At 38.2% G+C, this 18,583-nt stretch overlaps 1 protein-coding gene across 1 annotated transcript in view; it reads right to left on the reverse strand.

Moving 5' to 3' along the window:
- Positions 1–18,583, reverse strand: part of clic3 (chloride intracellular channel 3) — a 31,163-nt gene that overhangs the window by 2,790 nt on the left and 9,790 nt on the right. Inside the window, exons 4-6 of the mRNA XM_062057044.1 lie at positions 17,662–17,787; positions 17,490–17,596; positions 4,935–5,110 (exon numbers count right to left, since the gene is read on the reverse strand). Of these exons, the coding sequence (XP_061913028.1) occupies positions 4,935–5,110; positions 17,490–17,596; positions 17,662–17,787 (409 nt within the window). The remainder of the gene's footprint in view (positions 1–4,934; positions 5,111–17,489; positions 17,597–17,661; positions 17,788–18,583) is intronic.

Raw genomic sequence — 18,583 nt, forward strand, 5'->3', positions numbered from 1 at the left:
ATAGAAGGAGTAGTCGTTGTAGAAGTAGTAATTAATAGTAGTAGTAGTCATAGTTATAGTAGTCATAGTAATAGTAGGAGTAGTCGTTGTAGAAGTAGTAATTAATAGTAGTAGTAGTCATAGTTATAGTAGTCAAAGTAGTAGTAGTAGTAGGTGTAGAAGTAGTACTTAATAGTAGTAGAAGTCGTAGTTATAGTTATAGTAGTCATAGTAATAGAAGGAGTAGTCGTTGTAGAAGTAGTAATTAATAGTAGTAGTAGTCATAGTTATAGTAGTCAAAGTAGTAGTAGTAGTTGTAGAAGTAGTACTTAATAGTAGTAGTAGTCATAGTAATAGTAGGAGTAGTCGTTGTAGAATTAGTAATTAATAGTAGTAGTAGTCATAGTTATAGTAGTCAAAGTAGTAGTAGTAGTTGTAGAAGTAGTACTTAATAGTAGTAGTAGTTGTAGTTATAGTTATAGTAGTCATAGTAATAGTAGGAGTAGTCGTTGTAGAAGTAGTAATTAATAGTAGTAGTAGTCATAGTTATAGTAGTCAAAGTAGTAGTAGTAGTTGTAGAAGTAGTACTTAATAGTAGTAGAAGTCGTAGTTATAGTTATAGTAGTCATAGTAGTAGTAGGAGTAGTCGTTGTAGAAGTAGTAATTAATAGTAGTAGTAGTCATAGTTATAGTAGTCATAGTAATAGTAGGAGTAGTCGTTGTAGAAGTAGTAATTAATAGTAGTAGTAGTCATAGTTATAGTAGTCAAAGTAGTAGTAGTAGTAGGTGTAGAAGTAGTACTTAATAGTAGTAGAAGTCGTAGTTATAGTTATAGTAGTCATAGTAGTAGTAGGAGTAGTCGTTGTAGAAGTAGTAATTAATAGTAGTAGTAGTCATAGTTATAGTAGTCAAAGTATTAGTAGTAGTTGTAGAAGTAGTACTTAATAGTAGTAGTAGTCGTAGTTATAGTTATAGTAGTCATAGTAATAGAAGGAGTAGTCGTTGTAGAAGTAGTAATTAATAGTAGTAGTAGTCATAGTTTTAGTAGTCATAGTAATAGTAGGAGTAGTCGTTGTAGAAGTAGTAATTAATAGTAGTAGTAGTCATAGTTATAGTAGTCAAAGTAGTAGTAGTAGTAGTTGTAGAAGTAGTACTTAATAGTAGTAGAAGTCTTAGTTATAGTTATAGTAGTCATAGTAGTAGTAGGAGTAGTCGTTGTAGAAGTAGTAATTAATAGTAGTAGTAGTCATAGTTATAGTAGTCAAAGTAGTAGTAGTAGTTGTAGAAGTAGTACTTAATAGTAGTAGTAGTCATAGTAATAGTAGGAGTAGTCGTTGTAGAATTAGTAATTAATAGTAGTAGTAGGCATAGTTATAGTAGTCAAATTAGTAGTTGTAGAAGTAGTACTTAATAGTAGTAGTAGTTGTAGTTATAGTTATAGTAGTCATAGTAATAGTAGGAGTAGTCGTTTTAGAAGTAGTAATTAATAGTAGTAGTAGTCATAGTTATAGTAGTCAAAGTAGTAGTAGTAGTTGTAGAAGTAGTACTTAATAGTAGTAGTAGTCGTAGTTATAGTTGTTATAGTAATAGTAGGAGTAGTAGTAGTCGTTGTAGAAGTAGTAATAGTAGTAGTAGTCGTAGTCAAAGTTATAGTAGTCATAGTAGTAGTAGTACTAGTTGTAGAAATAGTACTTCATAGTAGTAGTAGTCATAGTCACAGTTAAAGTAGTCATAGAAGTAATTGTAGTAGTAGTAGGACTAGTAGTAGTCGTAGAAGTAGTAGTTAATAGTAGTCGTAGTAAAAGTTATAGTAGTAGTTGTAGTAGTAGAAGTAGTAGTCGTAGAAGTAGTAAATTAATAGTAGTAGTAGTAGTCTTTGTTCTAAAAGAAGTAATTCATAGTAGTAGTAGTCCTAGTCATATATATAGTAGTAGTAGGAGTAGGAGTAGTAGTCTTAGTCATAGTAATTGTAATAGTAGGGGTAGTAGTCATTGTAGAAGTAGTAATTAATAGTAGTAGTAGTAATAGTTATAGTAGTAGTAGTACTAGTTGTAGAAGTACTACTTAATAGTAGTAGTAGTCATAGTCACAGTTAAAGTAGTCCTAGTCATAGAAGTAATTGTAGTAGTAGTCGTAGAAGTAGTAAATTAATAGTAGTAGTAGTAGTCTTTGTAAAAGAAGTAATTCATAGTAGTAGTAGTCCGAGTCATATATATAGTAGTAGTAGTAGGAGTAGTAGTAGTAGTAGTAGAAGTAGTAATTCATAGTAGTAGTTGTCATAGTTATAGTAGTCATAGAAGTAATTGTAGTAGTAGTCGTAGAAGTAGTAAATTAATAGTAGTAGTAGTAGTCGTTGTAAAAGAAGTAATTCATAGTAGTAGTAGTCCTAGTCATAGATATAGTAGTAGTAGGAGTAGTAGTCTTAGTCATAGTAATTGTAATAGTAGGGGTAGTAGTCGTTGTAGAAGTAGTAATTAATAGTAGTAGTAGTCATAGTTATAGTAGTAGTAGTACTAGTTGTAGAAGTACTACTTAATAGTAGTAGTAGTCATAGTCACAGTTAAAGTAGTCCTAGTTATAGAAGTAATTGTAGTAGTAGTCGTAGAAGTAGTAAATTAATAGTAGTAGTAGTAGTCGTTGTAAAAGAAGTAATTCATAGTAGTAGTAGTCCGAGTCATATATATAGTAGTAGTAGTAGGAGTAGTAGTAGTAGTAGTAGAAGTAGTAATTAATAGTAGTAGTTGTCATAGTTATAGTAGTCATAGTCATAGAAGTAATTGTAGTAGTAGTCGTACAAGAAGTAAATTAATAGTAGTAGTAGTAGTCGTTGTAAAAGAAGTAATTCATAGCAGTAGTAGTCCGAGTCATATATATAGTAGTAGTAGTAGGAGTAGTAGTAGTAGTAGTAGTAGTAGAAGTAGTAATTAATAGTAGTAGTTGTCATAGTTATAGTAGTCATAGTCATAGAAGTTATAGTAGTATTAGTCGTAGAAGTAGTAAAAAATTGTTATTGTAGTCATAGTCAAAGTTATAGTAGTAATAATCATAGTAGTAGTAGTAGTAGTAGTAGTCATATAAGTAGTAATTAATAGTAGTCATAGTCAAAGTTTTAGTAGTCATAGTAGTAGTAGTTGTAGAAGTAGTAATTAATAGTAGTAGTAGTCATAGTTATAGTAGTAGTAGTCGTAGAAGTAGTAATTAATAGTAGTAGTAGTCATAGTCATAGTTATAGTAGTCATAGTAGTAACACTAGGAATAGTCATAGAAGTAGTAATTAGTAGTAGCAATAGGCATAGCTATAGTAGTCATCGTGGTAACAGTAGGCGTAGTCATAGAAATACTAATTAATAGTAGTAGTCGTAGTCATAGTTATAGTAGTCAGTCATAGTAGTAGTAACAGTAGTAGTTGTAGAAGTAGAAATTAGTAGTAGTAGTCAGTCATAGCTATAGTAGTCATAGTCATAGTAGTAGTAGTAGAAGTTTTAATTAATAGTAATAGTAGTCGTAATCGTAGTTATAGTAGTCAGTCATAGTAGTAGTAGTAGTCGTAGAATTAGTAATTAATAGTAGTAGTAGCCATAGTCATAGTTATAGTAGTCATAGTAGTGGTAGGAGTAGTAGTAGTCGTAGAAGTAGTAATTAATAGTAGTAGTAGCCATAGTCATAGTTATAGTAGTCATAGTAGTGGTAGGAGTAGTAGTAGTCGTAGAAGTAGTAATTAATAGTAGTAGTAGCCATAGTCATAGTTATAGTAGTCATAGTAGTGGTGGGAGTAGTAGTAGTCGTAGAAGTATTAATTAGTAATAGTAGTAGTCATAGTCATAGTACTAGTAGTAGTAGTAGTAGTATTTCAAAGAGTATTTCAAAAAGAATGAAAGGAAGAAAAAAACTATGATGTCACCAACTTTGTAGCAACATTCCATTTCTATTGCACAACTTCAACTAGCAACCACTGAGACAAGAACACAGACTTGGACCGCCATCTTTGTCTGACTACACAGGAAGTATTGACCTTATTTGGAAGGAATTAGCCGAGAGCGGGGCGATAAATCGATATCAAAATATATCGCGGTGGACACGTAATTGATGTGTTCGATAAAACGTTCTATCATTTATTTTTTTCCTCTCAGTGGGAAGAAAACGGGAGTGGTCAAGAATGTGGGTGCGTAACTTTCGGTTTGGAGTAATCTGCATATACAGGAAGGGGCGGAGCCATGTGTAAAATGGTAGAGAAAAACACACCTTGGCAGGTAAAAACCAGGTGAATTTTGGCTGAGGTGTGTTAGTTCACGTGTTTGGAGAGTACATAACGGTGGTCCTTCAGGTACATAATACTGTAAATACTACTTTTTTTCCCCCACGCTTTGAACCCTGCGGCTTACAAAACGGTGCAGATGATTTAGGTATGCCATAATGCAATTAGTATAGTTTTTTTACAACGAGCAAAGACACTGAATAGGTGCGTTATTGTTTGAGCTGTGGCGCCATCTTTTGGACGAGTTGACGCAAGGCCCTTTCAACAGGGAGCGGCCGTCCATAGCGTTCCTACTCGTATGGATTATTCCTCCGTCGCTCCAAGCAACGTCTGTAAGTTTTACGATATAACTAAAACAATTCATGCTTACCAAAGCGTCCCATGTGTGATGTCTGTTTTTCACACATGTTTGTACGCGCTATCGTGACGTAATCAAGCTAGCATCGTTAGCATTGGCTAATGCGCTAACGTTTTACGAGTGTCTGTGTTAGCATTACGTCACCGGGGAGTTATTGAGTCTGTTTAGGTGATTGGAAAGCTAGTTCGCGCAGCTAGTGGGTCTACGCCGATGACTTCTGTTTTGTTTGATCAGCCGTTTTACTGCCCTGTTGTTGTAAACAATTAAAGGTATGTAAACAAACATTTAATAACTCATTTTACGACGTATATATCTGCGACTTATATGTTCAAAAGGTGTCACCTTGATGATGTTGAGTTTGGGAAGCAGGTTGCAGTCCGCCAAGGTGAGCGTGTCCCCGTCCAGGTAGGGACGGCGGGACTCTGTGAGGTTGGGGTTCCGGTCCATCTCATGAGGGAGCGGCGTCTCAAAGTACATGTTGAGTTTCACCAGGGTGGACAGGAATTTCTTTTCCAGCACTGCAACACCAAATTGTTATCATTTATCAGCACAGGTGACGAGTAATGCATGTACTTAGTTGTGTGAAAGCTCCAAAACATTCACACATATGGTTTTCTACACCAAAACTCATATATTTATTCTTCTACTTCTTCTTCTTCTTCAAAAATTTCCGTGATTTTCCAGGATTCACAGTTTTCCGGGACATTTTTCCCATTTGAAATGAATTAGCCATTTTTCAAACTTTGACCATTTCCACATGTTTCAACCTATTCAAATCATTCCACCTTCAACACATTGCACCATGCTGGAAATTTAAACTACCCTTTTTTCAAGTTCAAAAAAATTCCAGGATTTTCCAGAATTCCTGGTTCTCCCAAGCCCTGTTTCCACCCTTTTTTCTGGCGACAACTCCTCCCACGTTTTTCAACCGTTCCACCGTCAAAACATTCCTCTTAATTAGGACAAAGAAACAAAGTTGTTTTTTTAACTGGAAAAATTCCCGGTTTTCCCGAAATTCCAGGAATTCCGTAATACCATTTCTTAATCCAACATGTTTGTACTTCAAAATTTCTCGACCGATTTGAAAAATTTCAACACCAACCATTTCAACTCATTCAGATCATTCAAGTTTTTTTTTGACCATTTTCAAAAAAATTCCTGCTTTTCCCGAAATTCCCAAATTTTGGGGAAATTCCCAAATTCCCCAATTCTTCTTCAAAGTTCCACAATTCCCACATTTTCCATCTGATTCAAACCGTTCCAACTTCAAAATATTGTCCATTTTTCAAACTTCCACAATACCCACATTTATCAACCGATTCAAACCATTCCACCTTCAACACATTCCACCATCCTGGAAATTCAAACTACTCTTTTTCCAAGTTCAAAAAAATTCCAGGATTTCCTAGAATTCCCAGTTTTCCAAACCTTATTTTCACCCCTTTTTCTGTCGACTCCTCCCTCATTTTTCAACCCACTTCAACCGTTCCACCGTCAAAAAATTCCTCTTAATCAGGAAAAAAACGAAGTAGTTTTTTTAAATGGAAATATTTCCAGTTTTCCCGATATTCCAGGAATTCCGTAATACCATTTCTCAATTCAACATGTTACTACTTCAAAATTTCTCGACCGATTTGAAAAAATTTAACACCAACCATTTCAACTCATTCAAGTTTTTAACCATTTACCATAACCGCTTTTCCCGAAATTCCCAAATTTTGGGGAAATTCCCAAATTCTTCTTCAAAATTCCACAATTCCCACATTTTCCATCTGATTCAAACCGTTCCAACTTCAAAATATTCAGCCTGTTCGGGAATTGTGTGCTCTACTTCAAAAATTATAAAAAAAAGTTCCCGGATTTCCCATAATACATTTTTTTTTTTCCATTTTAGCCCATTCAAAATGAATTGTCCATTTTTCAAACTTCCACAATCCCCGCATTTTTAAACCCATTTAAACCATTCCACCTTCAACACATTCCACCATCCTGGAAATTTAAACTACCCTTTTTTCAAGTTAAAAAAAATTCCAGGATTTTCCGGAATTCCTGGTTTTCCAAAGTCCTATTTCCACCCTTTTTTCTGGCGACTACTCCTCCCACATTTTTCAACCCACTTCAACCGTTCCACCGTCAAAACATTCCTCTTAATCAGGACAAAAAAACTAAGTTGTTTTTTGAACTGTAAAAATTCCCGGATTTCCCGAAATTCTACATATTTTTTTCATTTTACCCCATTCAAAATGAATTGTCCATTTTTCAAATTTCAACAATGCCCACATATTTCAACCGATTCAAACCATTCCACCTTCAACACATATTCCACCATCCTGGAAATTTAAACTACCATTTTTCCAAGTTCAAGAAAATTCCAGGATTTTCCAGAATTTCCTCGTTTTCCAAAGTCCTATTTCCAAAAAATTTTCTGGCGACGACTCCTCCCACATTTTTCAACACACTTCAACCATTCCACTGTCAAAACAATCCTCTTAATTAGGAAAAAAAACTAAGTCGTTTTTTTAAATGGAAAAATTCCCAGTTTTCCTGAAATTCCAGGAATTCCATAATACCATTTAATTTCGTTACTTCAACATTTCTCGACTGATTTTAAAAAATTTCAACACCAACCATTTCAACTCATTCTTTCTTTTCCCAAAATTTCCAAATTTTGGGGAAAGTCCCAAATTCTTCTTCAAAGTTCCACAATTCCCACATTTTCCATCTGATTCAAATCGTTCCAACTTCAAAATATTCAGCCTGTTTGGGAATTTTGTGCTCTACTTCAAACATTACAAAAAAATTCCCGGATTTCCCATAATTCCAATTAATTTTTTCATTTTACCCCATTCAAAATGAATTGTAAATTTTTCAAACTTCCACAATACCCACATTTATCAACCGATTCAAACCATTCCAGCTTCAACACATTCCAAACTACCTTTTTTCCAAGTAAAATTTTTTTTCCAGGATTTTCCAGAATTCCTGCTTTTCCAAAGCCCTATTTCCACCCTTTTTTCTGGCGACTACTCCTCACACATTTTTCAACCCACTTCAACCGTTCCACCGTCAAAACATTCCTCTTAATTAAGACAAAAAAAGAAACAGTTTTTTGGAATGGAAAAATTCCCAGTTTTCCCAAAATTTCAGGAGTTCTGTAATACCATTTCTCAATCCAACATGTTACTACTTCAAAATTTCTCGACCGATTTGAAAAAATTCAACACCAACCATTTCAACTCATTCAAGTTTTTTACCATTTTCAAAAAAATTCCCGCTTTTCCCGAAATTCCCAAATTTGGGGGAAATTCCCAAATTCTTCTTCAAAGTTCCACAATTCCCACATTTTCCATCTGATTCAAACCGTTCCAACTTCAAAATATTCAGCCTGTTCGGGAATTGTGTGCTCTACTTCAAAAATTATAAAAAAAGTTCCCGGATTTCCCATAATTAAATTTTTTTTTCCCATTTTAGCCCATTCAAAATGAATTGTCCATTTTTCAAACTTCCACAATCCCCGCATTTTTAAACCTATTCAAACCATTCCACCTTCAACACATTCCACCATCCTGGAAATTTAAACTACCCTTTTTTCAAGTTAAAAAAAATTCCAGGATTTTCCGGAATTCCTGGTTTTCCAAAGTCCTATTTCCACCCTTTTTTCTGGCGACTACTCCTCCCACATTTTTCAACCCACTTCAACCGTTCCACCGTCAAAACATTCCTCTTAATCAGGACAAAAAAACTAAGTTGTTTTTTGAACTGTAAAAATTCCCGGATTTCCCGAAATTCTACATATTTTTTTCATTTTACCCCATTCAAAATGAATTGTCCATTTTTCAAATTTCAACAATGCCCACATATTTCAACCGATTCAAACCATTCCACCTTCAACACATATTCCACCATCCTGGAAATTTAAACTACCATTTTTCCAAGTTCAAGAAAATTCCAGGATTTTCCAGAATTTCCTCGTTTTCCAAAGTCCTATTTCCCAAAAAATTTCTGGCGACGACTCCTCCCACATTTTTCAACACACTTCAACCGTTCCACCGTCAAAACAATCCTCTTAATTAGGAAAAAAAACTAAGTCGTTTTTTTAAATGGAAAAATTCCCAGTTTTCTTGAAATTCCAGGAATTCCATAATACCATTTAATTTCGTTACTTCAACATTTCTCGACTGATTTTAAAAAATTTCAACACCAACCATTTCAACTCATTCTTTCTTTTCCCAAAATTTCCAAATTTTGGGGAAAGTCGCAAATTCTTCTTCAAAGTTCCACAATTCCCACATTTTCCATCTGATTCAAATTGTTCCAACTTCAAAATATTCAGCCTGTTTGGGAATTTTGTGCTCTACTTCAAACATTACAAAAAAATTCCCGGATTTCCCATAATTCCAATTAATTTTTTCATTTTACCCCATTCAAAATGAATTGTAAATTTTTCAAACTTCCACAATACCCACATTTATCAACCGATTCAAACCATTCCAGCTTCAACACATTCCAAACTACCTTTTTTCCAAGTAAAAATTTTTTTCCAGGATTTTCCAGAATTCCTGCTTTTCCAAAGCCCTATTTCCACCCTTTTTTCTGGCGACTACTCCTCACACATTTTTCAACCCACTTCAACCGTTCCACCGTCAAAACATTCCTCTTAATTAAGACAAAAAACGAAACAGTTTTTTGGAATGGAAAAATTCCCAGTTTTCCCAAAATTTCAGGAGTTCTGTAATACCATTTCTCAATCCAACATGTTACTACTTCAAAATTTCTCGACCGATTTGAAAAATTTAAACACCAACCATTTGAACTCATTCAGACCATTCAAGTTTTTTACCATTTTCAATAAAAATTCCGCTTTTCCCGAAATTCCCAAATTCTTCTTCAAAGTTCCACAAGTCCCACATTTTCCATCTGATTCAAATCGTTCCAACTTCAAAATATTCAGCCTGTTCGGGAATTGTGTGCTCTACTTCAACAATTATAATAAACATTCCCGGATTTCCCATAATTAATTGTTTTTATTTTCATTTTACCCCATTCAAAATGAATTGTCCATTTTTCAAACTTCCACAATCCCCACATATTTCAACCTATTCAAACCATTCCACCTTCAACACATTCCACCATCCTGGAAATTCAAACTAGTCTTTTTCAAAGTTAAAAAAAATTCCAGGATTTCCCAAAATTCCCAGTTTTCCAAACCTTATTTTCACCCCTTTTTCTGGCAACTACTCCTCCCACATTTTTCAACCCACTTCAAATGTTGCACCGTCAAAACCTCTTACTTAATTAAGACAAAAAAAAACGAAGCGTTTTTTTTTAATGGAAAAATTCCCGGTTTTCCCGAAATTCCAGGAATTCCGTAATACCATTTCTCAAGCCAACATGTTTCTACTTCAAATTTTCTCGACCGATTTCAACACCAACCATTTCAACTCATTCAGACCATTCAAGTTTTTTACCATTTTCAAAAAAAATTCCGCTTTTCCCGAAATTCCCAAATTCTTCTTCAAAGTTTTACAATCCCCACATTTCCCATCTGATTCAAACCGTTCCAACTTCAAAAATTATAAAAAAAAGTTCCCGGATTTCCCATAATTACATTTTTTTTTCCATTTTACCCCATTCAAAATGAATTGTCCATTTTTCAAACTTCCACAATCCCCGCATTTTTAAACCTATTCAAACCATTCCACCTTCAACACATTACACCATCCTGGAAATTTAAACTACCCTTTTTCCAAGTTAAAAAAATTCCAGGATTTTCCAGAATTCCTGGTTTTCCAAAGTCCTATTTCCACCCTTTTTTCTGGCGACTACTCCTCACACATTTTTCAACCCACTTCAACCGTTCCACCGTCAAAACATTCCTCTTAATTAGGACAAAAAACGAAGTTGTTTTTTGAACAGGAAAAATTCCCAGTTTTCCCGAAATTTCAGGAATTTCGTAATACCATTTCTCAATCCAACATGTTACTACTTCAACATTTCTCGACCGATTTGAAAAATTTCATCAGCAACCATTTCAACTCATTCAGACCAATTAAGTTTTTTTTTTACCATTTTCAAAAAAATTCCCGTTTTTTCCCTAAATTCCCAAATTTTGGGAAATTCCCAAATACTTCTTCAAAGTTCCACAATTCCCACATTTTTCATCTGATTCAAACGGTTCTAACTTCAAAATATTCAGCCTGTTTGGGAATTGTTTGCTCTACTTCAACAATTGTTTAATAAATTCCCGGATTTCCCATAATTCCAATTTGTTTTTCTCATTTTCCCCATTCAAACTTCCATAATTCCCACATTCTTCAACCGGTTCAAACCATTCCAGCTTTAACACATTCAACTCATCCTGGACATTTTCCACGTTCAACAAATTTCCAGGAATTCCTTCTTTTTTTTTAACCCTATTTCCAACCTTTTTCCTTTGACTACTTCTCTTTTTTTCATTTCGTTTCAACCGTTCCACCGTCAAAACATTTTTCTTATTAAGGACAAAAAAAACCAAGTTGGTTTAGGAACTAGAAACATTCCCTGTTTTCCCGAAATTCCACGAGTTCCATAATACAATTTCTCAATTAAAAAAAACTGTTAATACTTCAACATTTCTAAAAGATTTGAACAATTCCAACACCAACCAATTTAGCTCATTCAGGAAATTGTTTTATTATGTTTGTATATCATGTTTAGCGCTCAACAATACTGCTACACGATGCTTAGTATTTGACTAAAGCTGCATCTGTTCAGCACACAGCTTCTAAAACTTGTAGATCATCCTCCTTATATTCAGGCTCAAAAATAGAAGTTTCTGGATCATCATTGTCCCAAAGTAGTCTTTGTTGTCTGTCATCAAGTCTGCCATAATTAGTAGTCTTGGTGTGTTTGAAGGGAAAAGTGAACGTTGTGAAATTAATACACTTAAAATTATCAAAATATGTAAATATTACATGTTATTATGAACGTTACTAGATACTACATATATGCTTACAGCGTGTATATAAAACCTTGATGGAGGTTTTTGGAAGTTTTTAAGAGCGCTTTATAGGCGGAATAGAGAGACTCTCATTGGCTCCATTTTTAGCTGACTTTTGCTAACGTTTATTTACGATTTAGAATGCATAAAAAATTAAAAAACATGTGTGTTCTTGTCTTACATAATGGCAAAATTCCAAAAAAGGGCGGTTCCCCTTTAAGAGTGTAGGAAGTAATTATGAGTGTGTGTGAAATGCTAATAACAGTGTGTGGAGGCCTCATAAAGACCTAAAATATTTATAAAAGTCATATAAATCATTAACATGATTAAGGGAACACTTCCTATTTCCCAACTGTTTGAAACGCAGTATTAGCCCTCAAGGCATAGCTATAAATAGGTGCCGTACCTTCGACGAGGCTAAGCTAGTAGAGGCAATGTGTCAAGAGATTCTCTGACAGTATAAATTTGGTGTGAATGCGGAGAAGCCGAAGCCGAACTGAAATACTAACAGTTAGCACGCTGGCTAGATAAAATATGCACACAATGGGCTGAAAAAAAGCTAACTTGCTAACAATGCTACGCTAACAATACCTGCTAAACTAGCTGAAAAAAAAATAGCATGGAAATGTTAGTATGCTCAAATGCTAACATGTAACATGTGTCAAGTAACAAAATATTATTCAGGGGTGAGTACCTGAAAAAATTGTTTAAAATGCTAGCCTGCTAACGTTAGCATGCATCAAGTACCAAAATATGACTGAGGTGTATGCCTACAAAATTATCTTTAAAAAAAAAAGCTAGCATATTAACATTAACATGCTAAAAGGTATCATTTGTCAAGTAACAAAAAAAAAAAAAAAAACTAGCATGCTAATATTAGAATGCTAACGATTGAGCTGGGGGCTGTTAAAAAAAAAAACTAGCATGGAAATGTTAGTATGCTCAAATGCTAACCGTAACGTGGGTCAAGTACCAAAATATTTTTCCGAGGTGACTTCCTGAAAAAAATTGTTAAAAATGCTAGCCTGCTAACGTTAGCATGCATCAAATATCAAAATATGACAAATTTAGCAACAACAAAAAAAAAGCTAGCCTACAAACATTAACATGCTAAAAGGTATCATTCGTCAAGCAACAAAATATGTGTAGACGAAGCAGGAACAACAAGGTGTAACAAAATATCAACTATCTATGGATCAAACCTCACAATTGTAGTAGCTCACACCTACTTCCTGTTCCTAAGCATTCTGGGTAATGTAGTATATAACCATTTACATCCCAGTTGATGAAGTAGATGTATTTTTATGGTTATCCAACATTTATTTATCCAGGGTAAGACAATTATGAACATATTAGCAAATTAGAAAGTCCTGACACTTGGCCCCTACTAGCTTACAAGATCCTGACACTTGGCCCCTACTAGCTTACAAGATCCTGACACTTGGCCCCTACTAGCTTACACGAGCCTGACACTTGGCCCCTACTAACTTAGAAGGTCCTGACACTTGGCCCCTACTAGCTTACAAGATCCTGACATTTGGCCCCTACTAACTTAGAAGGTCCTGACACTTGGCCCCTAATAGCTTACGAGGTCCTGACACTTGGCCCCTACTATTTTACCAGGCGCTGACACCTGGCCTTTTGTAGCTGAGAAGATCCTAACACTTGACCTCTACTAGATTACAAGGTCCTGACACTTGGCCCCTACTAGCTTACAATGTCCTGACACTTGGCCCCTACTAGTTTTGAAGGTCCTGACACTTGACCCCTACTAGCTTACAAGGTTCTGACACTTGGCCCTTACTAGCTTTGAAGGTCCTGACACTTGGCCCCTACTAGCTTTGAAGGTCCTGACACTTGACCCCTACTAGCTCACAAGGTCCTGACACTTGGCCCCTACTAGCTTTGAAGGTCCTGACACTTGACCCCTACTAGCTTTGAAGGTCCTGACACTTGACCCCTACTAGCTAACAAGGTCCTGACACTTAGCCCCTACTAGCTTTGAAGGTCTTGACACTTAGCCCCTTGCTAGCTTTGAAGGTCCTGACACTTGACCCCTACTAGCTAACAAGGTCCTGACACTTAGCCCCTACTAGCTTTGAAGGTCTTGACACTTAGCCCCTTGCTAGCTTTGAAGGTCCTGACACTTGACCCCTACTAGCTTTGAAGGTCCTGACACTTGACCCCTACTAGCTAACAAGGTCCTGACACTTAGCCCCTACTAGCTTTGAAGGTCTTGACACTTAGCCCCTTGCTAGCTTTGAAGGTCCTGACAATCATAGAAGGTCATGACACCTGGCCCCTACTAGCTTAGAAAGTATTGACACTTGACCCCTACTAGCTCACAAGCTCCTGACACTTGGCCCCTACCAACTTAGAAGGTCCTGACACTGACCCCTACTATCTTAGAAGGTCCTAACACTTGACCCCCTACTAACTCACAAGGTCCTGACACTTGGCCCCTACTAGATTATGAGGTCTTGACACCTGGCCTCTAGTATCTTAGAAGGTCCTGACACTTGGCCCCTACTATTTTAGAAGATCTTGATAATTGGCCCCTACTAGCCTAGAAGGTCTTGACACTTGGCCCCCACTAGATTATGAGGTCCCGACACTTGGCGCCTACTATTTTACCAGGACCTGACACCTGGCCTTTTGTAGCTGGGAAGAGCCTAACACTTGACCCCTACTAGATTACAAGGTAATGACACTTGGCCCCTACTAGCTTTGAAGGTCCTGACACTTGACCCCCTACTAGCTTACAAGGTCCTGATACTTGGCCCCTACTAGCTTTGAAGGTCCTGACACTTGACCCCTACTAGCTCACAAGGTCCTGACACTTAGCCCCTACTAGCTTTGAAGGTCTTGACACTTAGCCCCTTGCTAGCTTTGAAGGTCCTGACAATCATACAAGGTCATGACACCTGGCCCCTACTAGCTTAGAAAGTATTGACAATTGACCCCTACTATCTTAGAAGGTCTTGACACTTGACCCCTACCAACTTAGAAGGTCCTGACACTTGGCCCCTACTAGTTTAGAAGGTCCTAACACTTGACCCCCTACTAACTCACAAGGTCCTGATACTTGGCCCCTACCAACTTAGAAGGTCCTGACACTTGGCCCCTACTAGTTTAGAAGGTCCTAACACTTGACCCCCTACTAACTCACAGGGTCCTGACACTTGGCCCCTACTCGATTATGAGGTTTTGACACCTGGCCTCTAGTATATTAGAAGGTCCTGACACTTGGCCCCTACTAGTTTAGAAGGTCCTGACACTTAGACCCTATTAGATTATGAGGTCCTGACATTTGGCCTCTAGTATTTTAGAAGATCTTGATAATTGGCCCCTACTAGCCTACAAGGTCTTGACACTAGGCTCCTACTAGATTATGAGGTCTTGACACCTGGCCTCTAGTATATTAGAAGGTCCTGACACTTGGCCCCTACTAGTTTAGAAGGTCCTGACACTTAGACCCTATTAGATTATGAGGTCCTGACATTTGGCCTCTAGTATTTTAGAAGATCTTGATAATTGGCCCCTACTAGCCTACAAGGTCTTGACACTTGGCCCCTACTAGATTATGAGGTCTTGACACCTGGCCTCTAGTATCTTAGAAGGTCCTGACACTTGGCCCCTACTAGTTTAGAAGGTCCAGGCAGTTGGACCCTACTAGATTATGAGGTCCTGACATTTGGCCTCTAGTATTTTAGAAGATCTTGATAATTGGCCCCTACTAGATTATGAGGTCCTGACATTTGGCCTCTAGTATTTTAGAAGATCTTGATAATTGGCCCCTACTAGATTATGAGGTCCTGACATTTGGCCTCTAGTATTTTAGAAGATCTTGATAATTGGCCCCTACTAGATTATGAGGTCCTGACATTTGGGGTCTAGTATTTTAGAATATCTTGATCTAAGTATCTTAGAAGGTCCTGACACTTGGCTCCTACTAGTTTAGAAGGTCCAGGCAGTTGGACCCTACTAGATTATGAGGTCCTGACATTTGGCCTCTACTATCTTAGAAGGTCTTGACACTTGGCCCCTACTAGCTTATGAGGTCCTGACACTTGGCCGATACTAATTTACCAAGTCCTGACACGTGGCCTTTTGTAGCTGAGAAGATCCTGATACTTGGCCCCTACAAGCCTAGAAGGTCCTGACACTTGGCCACTATTATCTTAGAGAGTCCTGACACTTGACCCCTACTAGCCAAGAAGGTCCTGACACTTGGCCTCTACTAAATTATGAGCTCCTGACACTTGGCCCCTATTAGCTTACCAGGTCCTGACACCCGGCCTCTTGTAGCTGGGAAAATCCTGATACTTGGACCCTACTAGCCTAGAAGGTCCTGACACTTGGCCCTTACAAGTTTAGAAGGTCCTGACACTTGGCCCCTACTAAATTATGAGGTCCTGACACCTGGCCTCTAGTATCTTAGAAGGTCCTGACACTTGGCCCCTACTAGCTTAGAAGTTCCTGACACTTGGCCCCTACTAGCTTAGAAGGTCCTGACACTGACCCCTGCTATCTTAGAATGGCCTGACACTTGGCCCCTACTAAATTATGAGGTCCTGACACCTGGCCTCTAGTATCTTAGAAGGTCCTGACACTTGGCCCCTACTAGCTTAGAGGGTCTTGACACTTGGCCCCTACTAGCTTAGAAGGTCCTGACACTGACCCCTACTATCTTAGAAGGGCCTGACACTTGGCCCCTACTAACTTATGAGGTCCTGACACCTGGCCTCTAGTATCTTAGAAGGTCCTGACACTTGGCCCCTACTAGCTTAGAAGGTCTTGACACTTGGCCCCTACTAGCTTAGAAGGTCCTGACACTGACCCCTACTATCTTAGAAGGGCCTGACACTTGGCCCCTACTAAATTATGATGTCCTGACACCTGGCCTCTAGTATCTTAGAAGGTCCTGACACTTGGCCCCTACTAGCTTAGAAGGTCCTGACACTTGGGCCCTACTAAATTATGAGGTCCTGACACCTGGCCTCTAGTATCTTAGAAGGTCCTGACACTTGGCCCCTACTAGCTTAGAAGGTCCTGACACTTGGCCCCTAGTAGCTTAGAAGGTCCTGACACTGACCCCTACTATCTTAGAAGGTCCTGACACTTGGCCCCTACTAGCTATGGAGTTCCTGACACTTAACCCCTACTAGCTTAGAAGGTCCTGACACTTGACCCCTACTAGCTTAGAAGGTCCTGACACTTGGCCCCTACTAGCTATGGAGTTCCTGACACTTGCCCCTACTAGCTTAGAAGGTCCTGACACTTGACCCCTGCTAGCTTAGAAGGTCCTGACACTTGGCCCCTACTAGCTTAAAAGGTCTTGACACTTGGCCCCTACTAGCTATGGAGTTCCTGACACTTGGCCCTACTAGCTTAGAAGGTCCTGACACTTGGCCCCTACTAGCTATGGAGTTCCTGACACTTGGCCCCTACTAGCTTAGAAGGTCCTGACACTTGGCCCCTACAAGCTTAGAAGGTCCTGACACTTGGCCCCTACTAGCTTAGAAGGTCCTGACACTTGGCCCCTACAAGCTTAGAAGGTCCTGACACTTGGCCCCTACTAGCTTAGAAGGTCCTGACACTTGGCCCCTACAAGCTTAGAAGGTCCTGACACTTGGCCCCTACTAGCTTAGAAGGTCCTGACACTTGGCCCCTACAAGCTTAGAAGGTCCTGACACTTGGCCCCTACTAGCTTAGAAGGTCCTGACACTTGGCCCCTACTAGCTTAGGCTCACCATAGGCACGCTGCTCCTATCCACACTGAGGAAAGACGAGTGTCTCACAGGGTTGGGCCACCTTTAAAATGGGGCTGGGACTTTTATCCTAGACACTTGAAAAACCAGACTAAGTGCTAGTTCGCGATCCATGTCTGATATCAAATGATGCAAACGTGTTCTCACTGTTGTTCAATCCCGGGTTGGCGTTCTTGATGTACGCCGAGAACTTGCGGAAGATGTCCTCTCCGATGCAAGTGGACTCCTTGTAGCGACAGCCCAGTTTGGTGTACCTGCCGTCACAAGAGGCGAGTGAGTGCGCGGCGCCTTTGGGGGCCACAAAGTGCGGTTCTCTCACTTGGGAGGCGCCAACTTCTCCTCCAGGAACTCCTCGATCTTGTTGGTGTCCGTCTTGACTTCGTCGTTGAAGAGCAGGAACGGAGGCTGAGAGCCCGGAGCCAAGTCCTTCAGCACGTCCGGCGCTCTGGCGCACACAACGAATAGGATGGTTGGTAAATGAACACGTGTTTGATCGTCACCATGGCAACCAGGCAGTACATAAAGGGGAAATATTTGTTTGTTCCGTTTTAGTCCTAATTGTTTTGAGGTACTACTTCAAAGTGTACTAGCACTTGAACTCACTTGGGTGTCCTCGTACTGTAATCTAGGACAAGTACAGTAATAATGTACAGTAGTATTTCTGCTGTACTTCAAGGTGTTTACTAGTGATCCATACTGAAATATCGATAGCGCCGATACCAGATCTCTATTCTCTAATATCGATTCTCAAATGAAAATATCAACACAATTGATACTTTAGTTCAGGGGTTAGGAGGTTAGGACGTGTCGGCCATATTGAAATTTCTTATTTTTATTTTATTTTTTAAAGTGTATATGTGTGTAAGTGTATGCGCGTGTAGGTGTGAATGTGTATAAGTGTATACGTGTGTAGGTGTGTATATATATACACGTGGAAGTGTACATGTGTATACTATGTGTGTACACATGTAGGTGTAAATGTATATACGTGTGTACATGTGTAGATGTATATGTGTATACATGTGTAAATGTATACAGTATGTGTATATGCGTGTACATGTGTAAATGTGTATACGTGTGAACGTGTGTAGGTGTATACAGTATGTGTATACACGTGTAAGTGTACGTGTGTACATGTGTAGGTGAGGTGTAAATGTGTATACGTGTGTACGTGTGTACGTATGTAGGTGTATATGTGTATACGAGTGTAAGTGTATACAGAATGTGTATACTATGTGTGT

Source organism: Entelurus aequoreus, linkage group LG08, assembly GCF_033978785.1.
Source record: "Entelurus aequoreus isolate RoL-2023_Sb linkage group LG08, RoL_Eaeq_v1.1, whole genome shotgun sequence".
In the NCBI taxonomy this organism is placed as follows: domain Eukaryota; kingdom Metazoa; phylum Chordata; class Actinopteri; order Syngnathiformes; family Syngnathidae; genus Entelurus; species Entelurus aequoreus.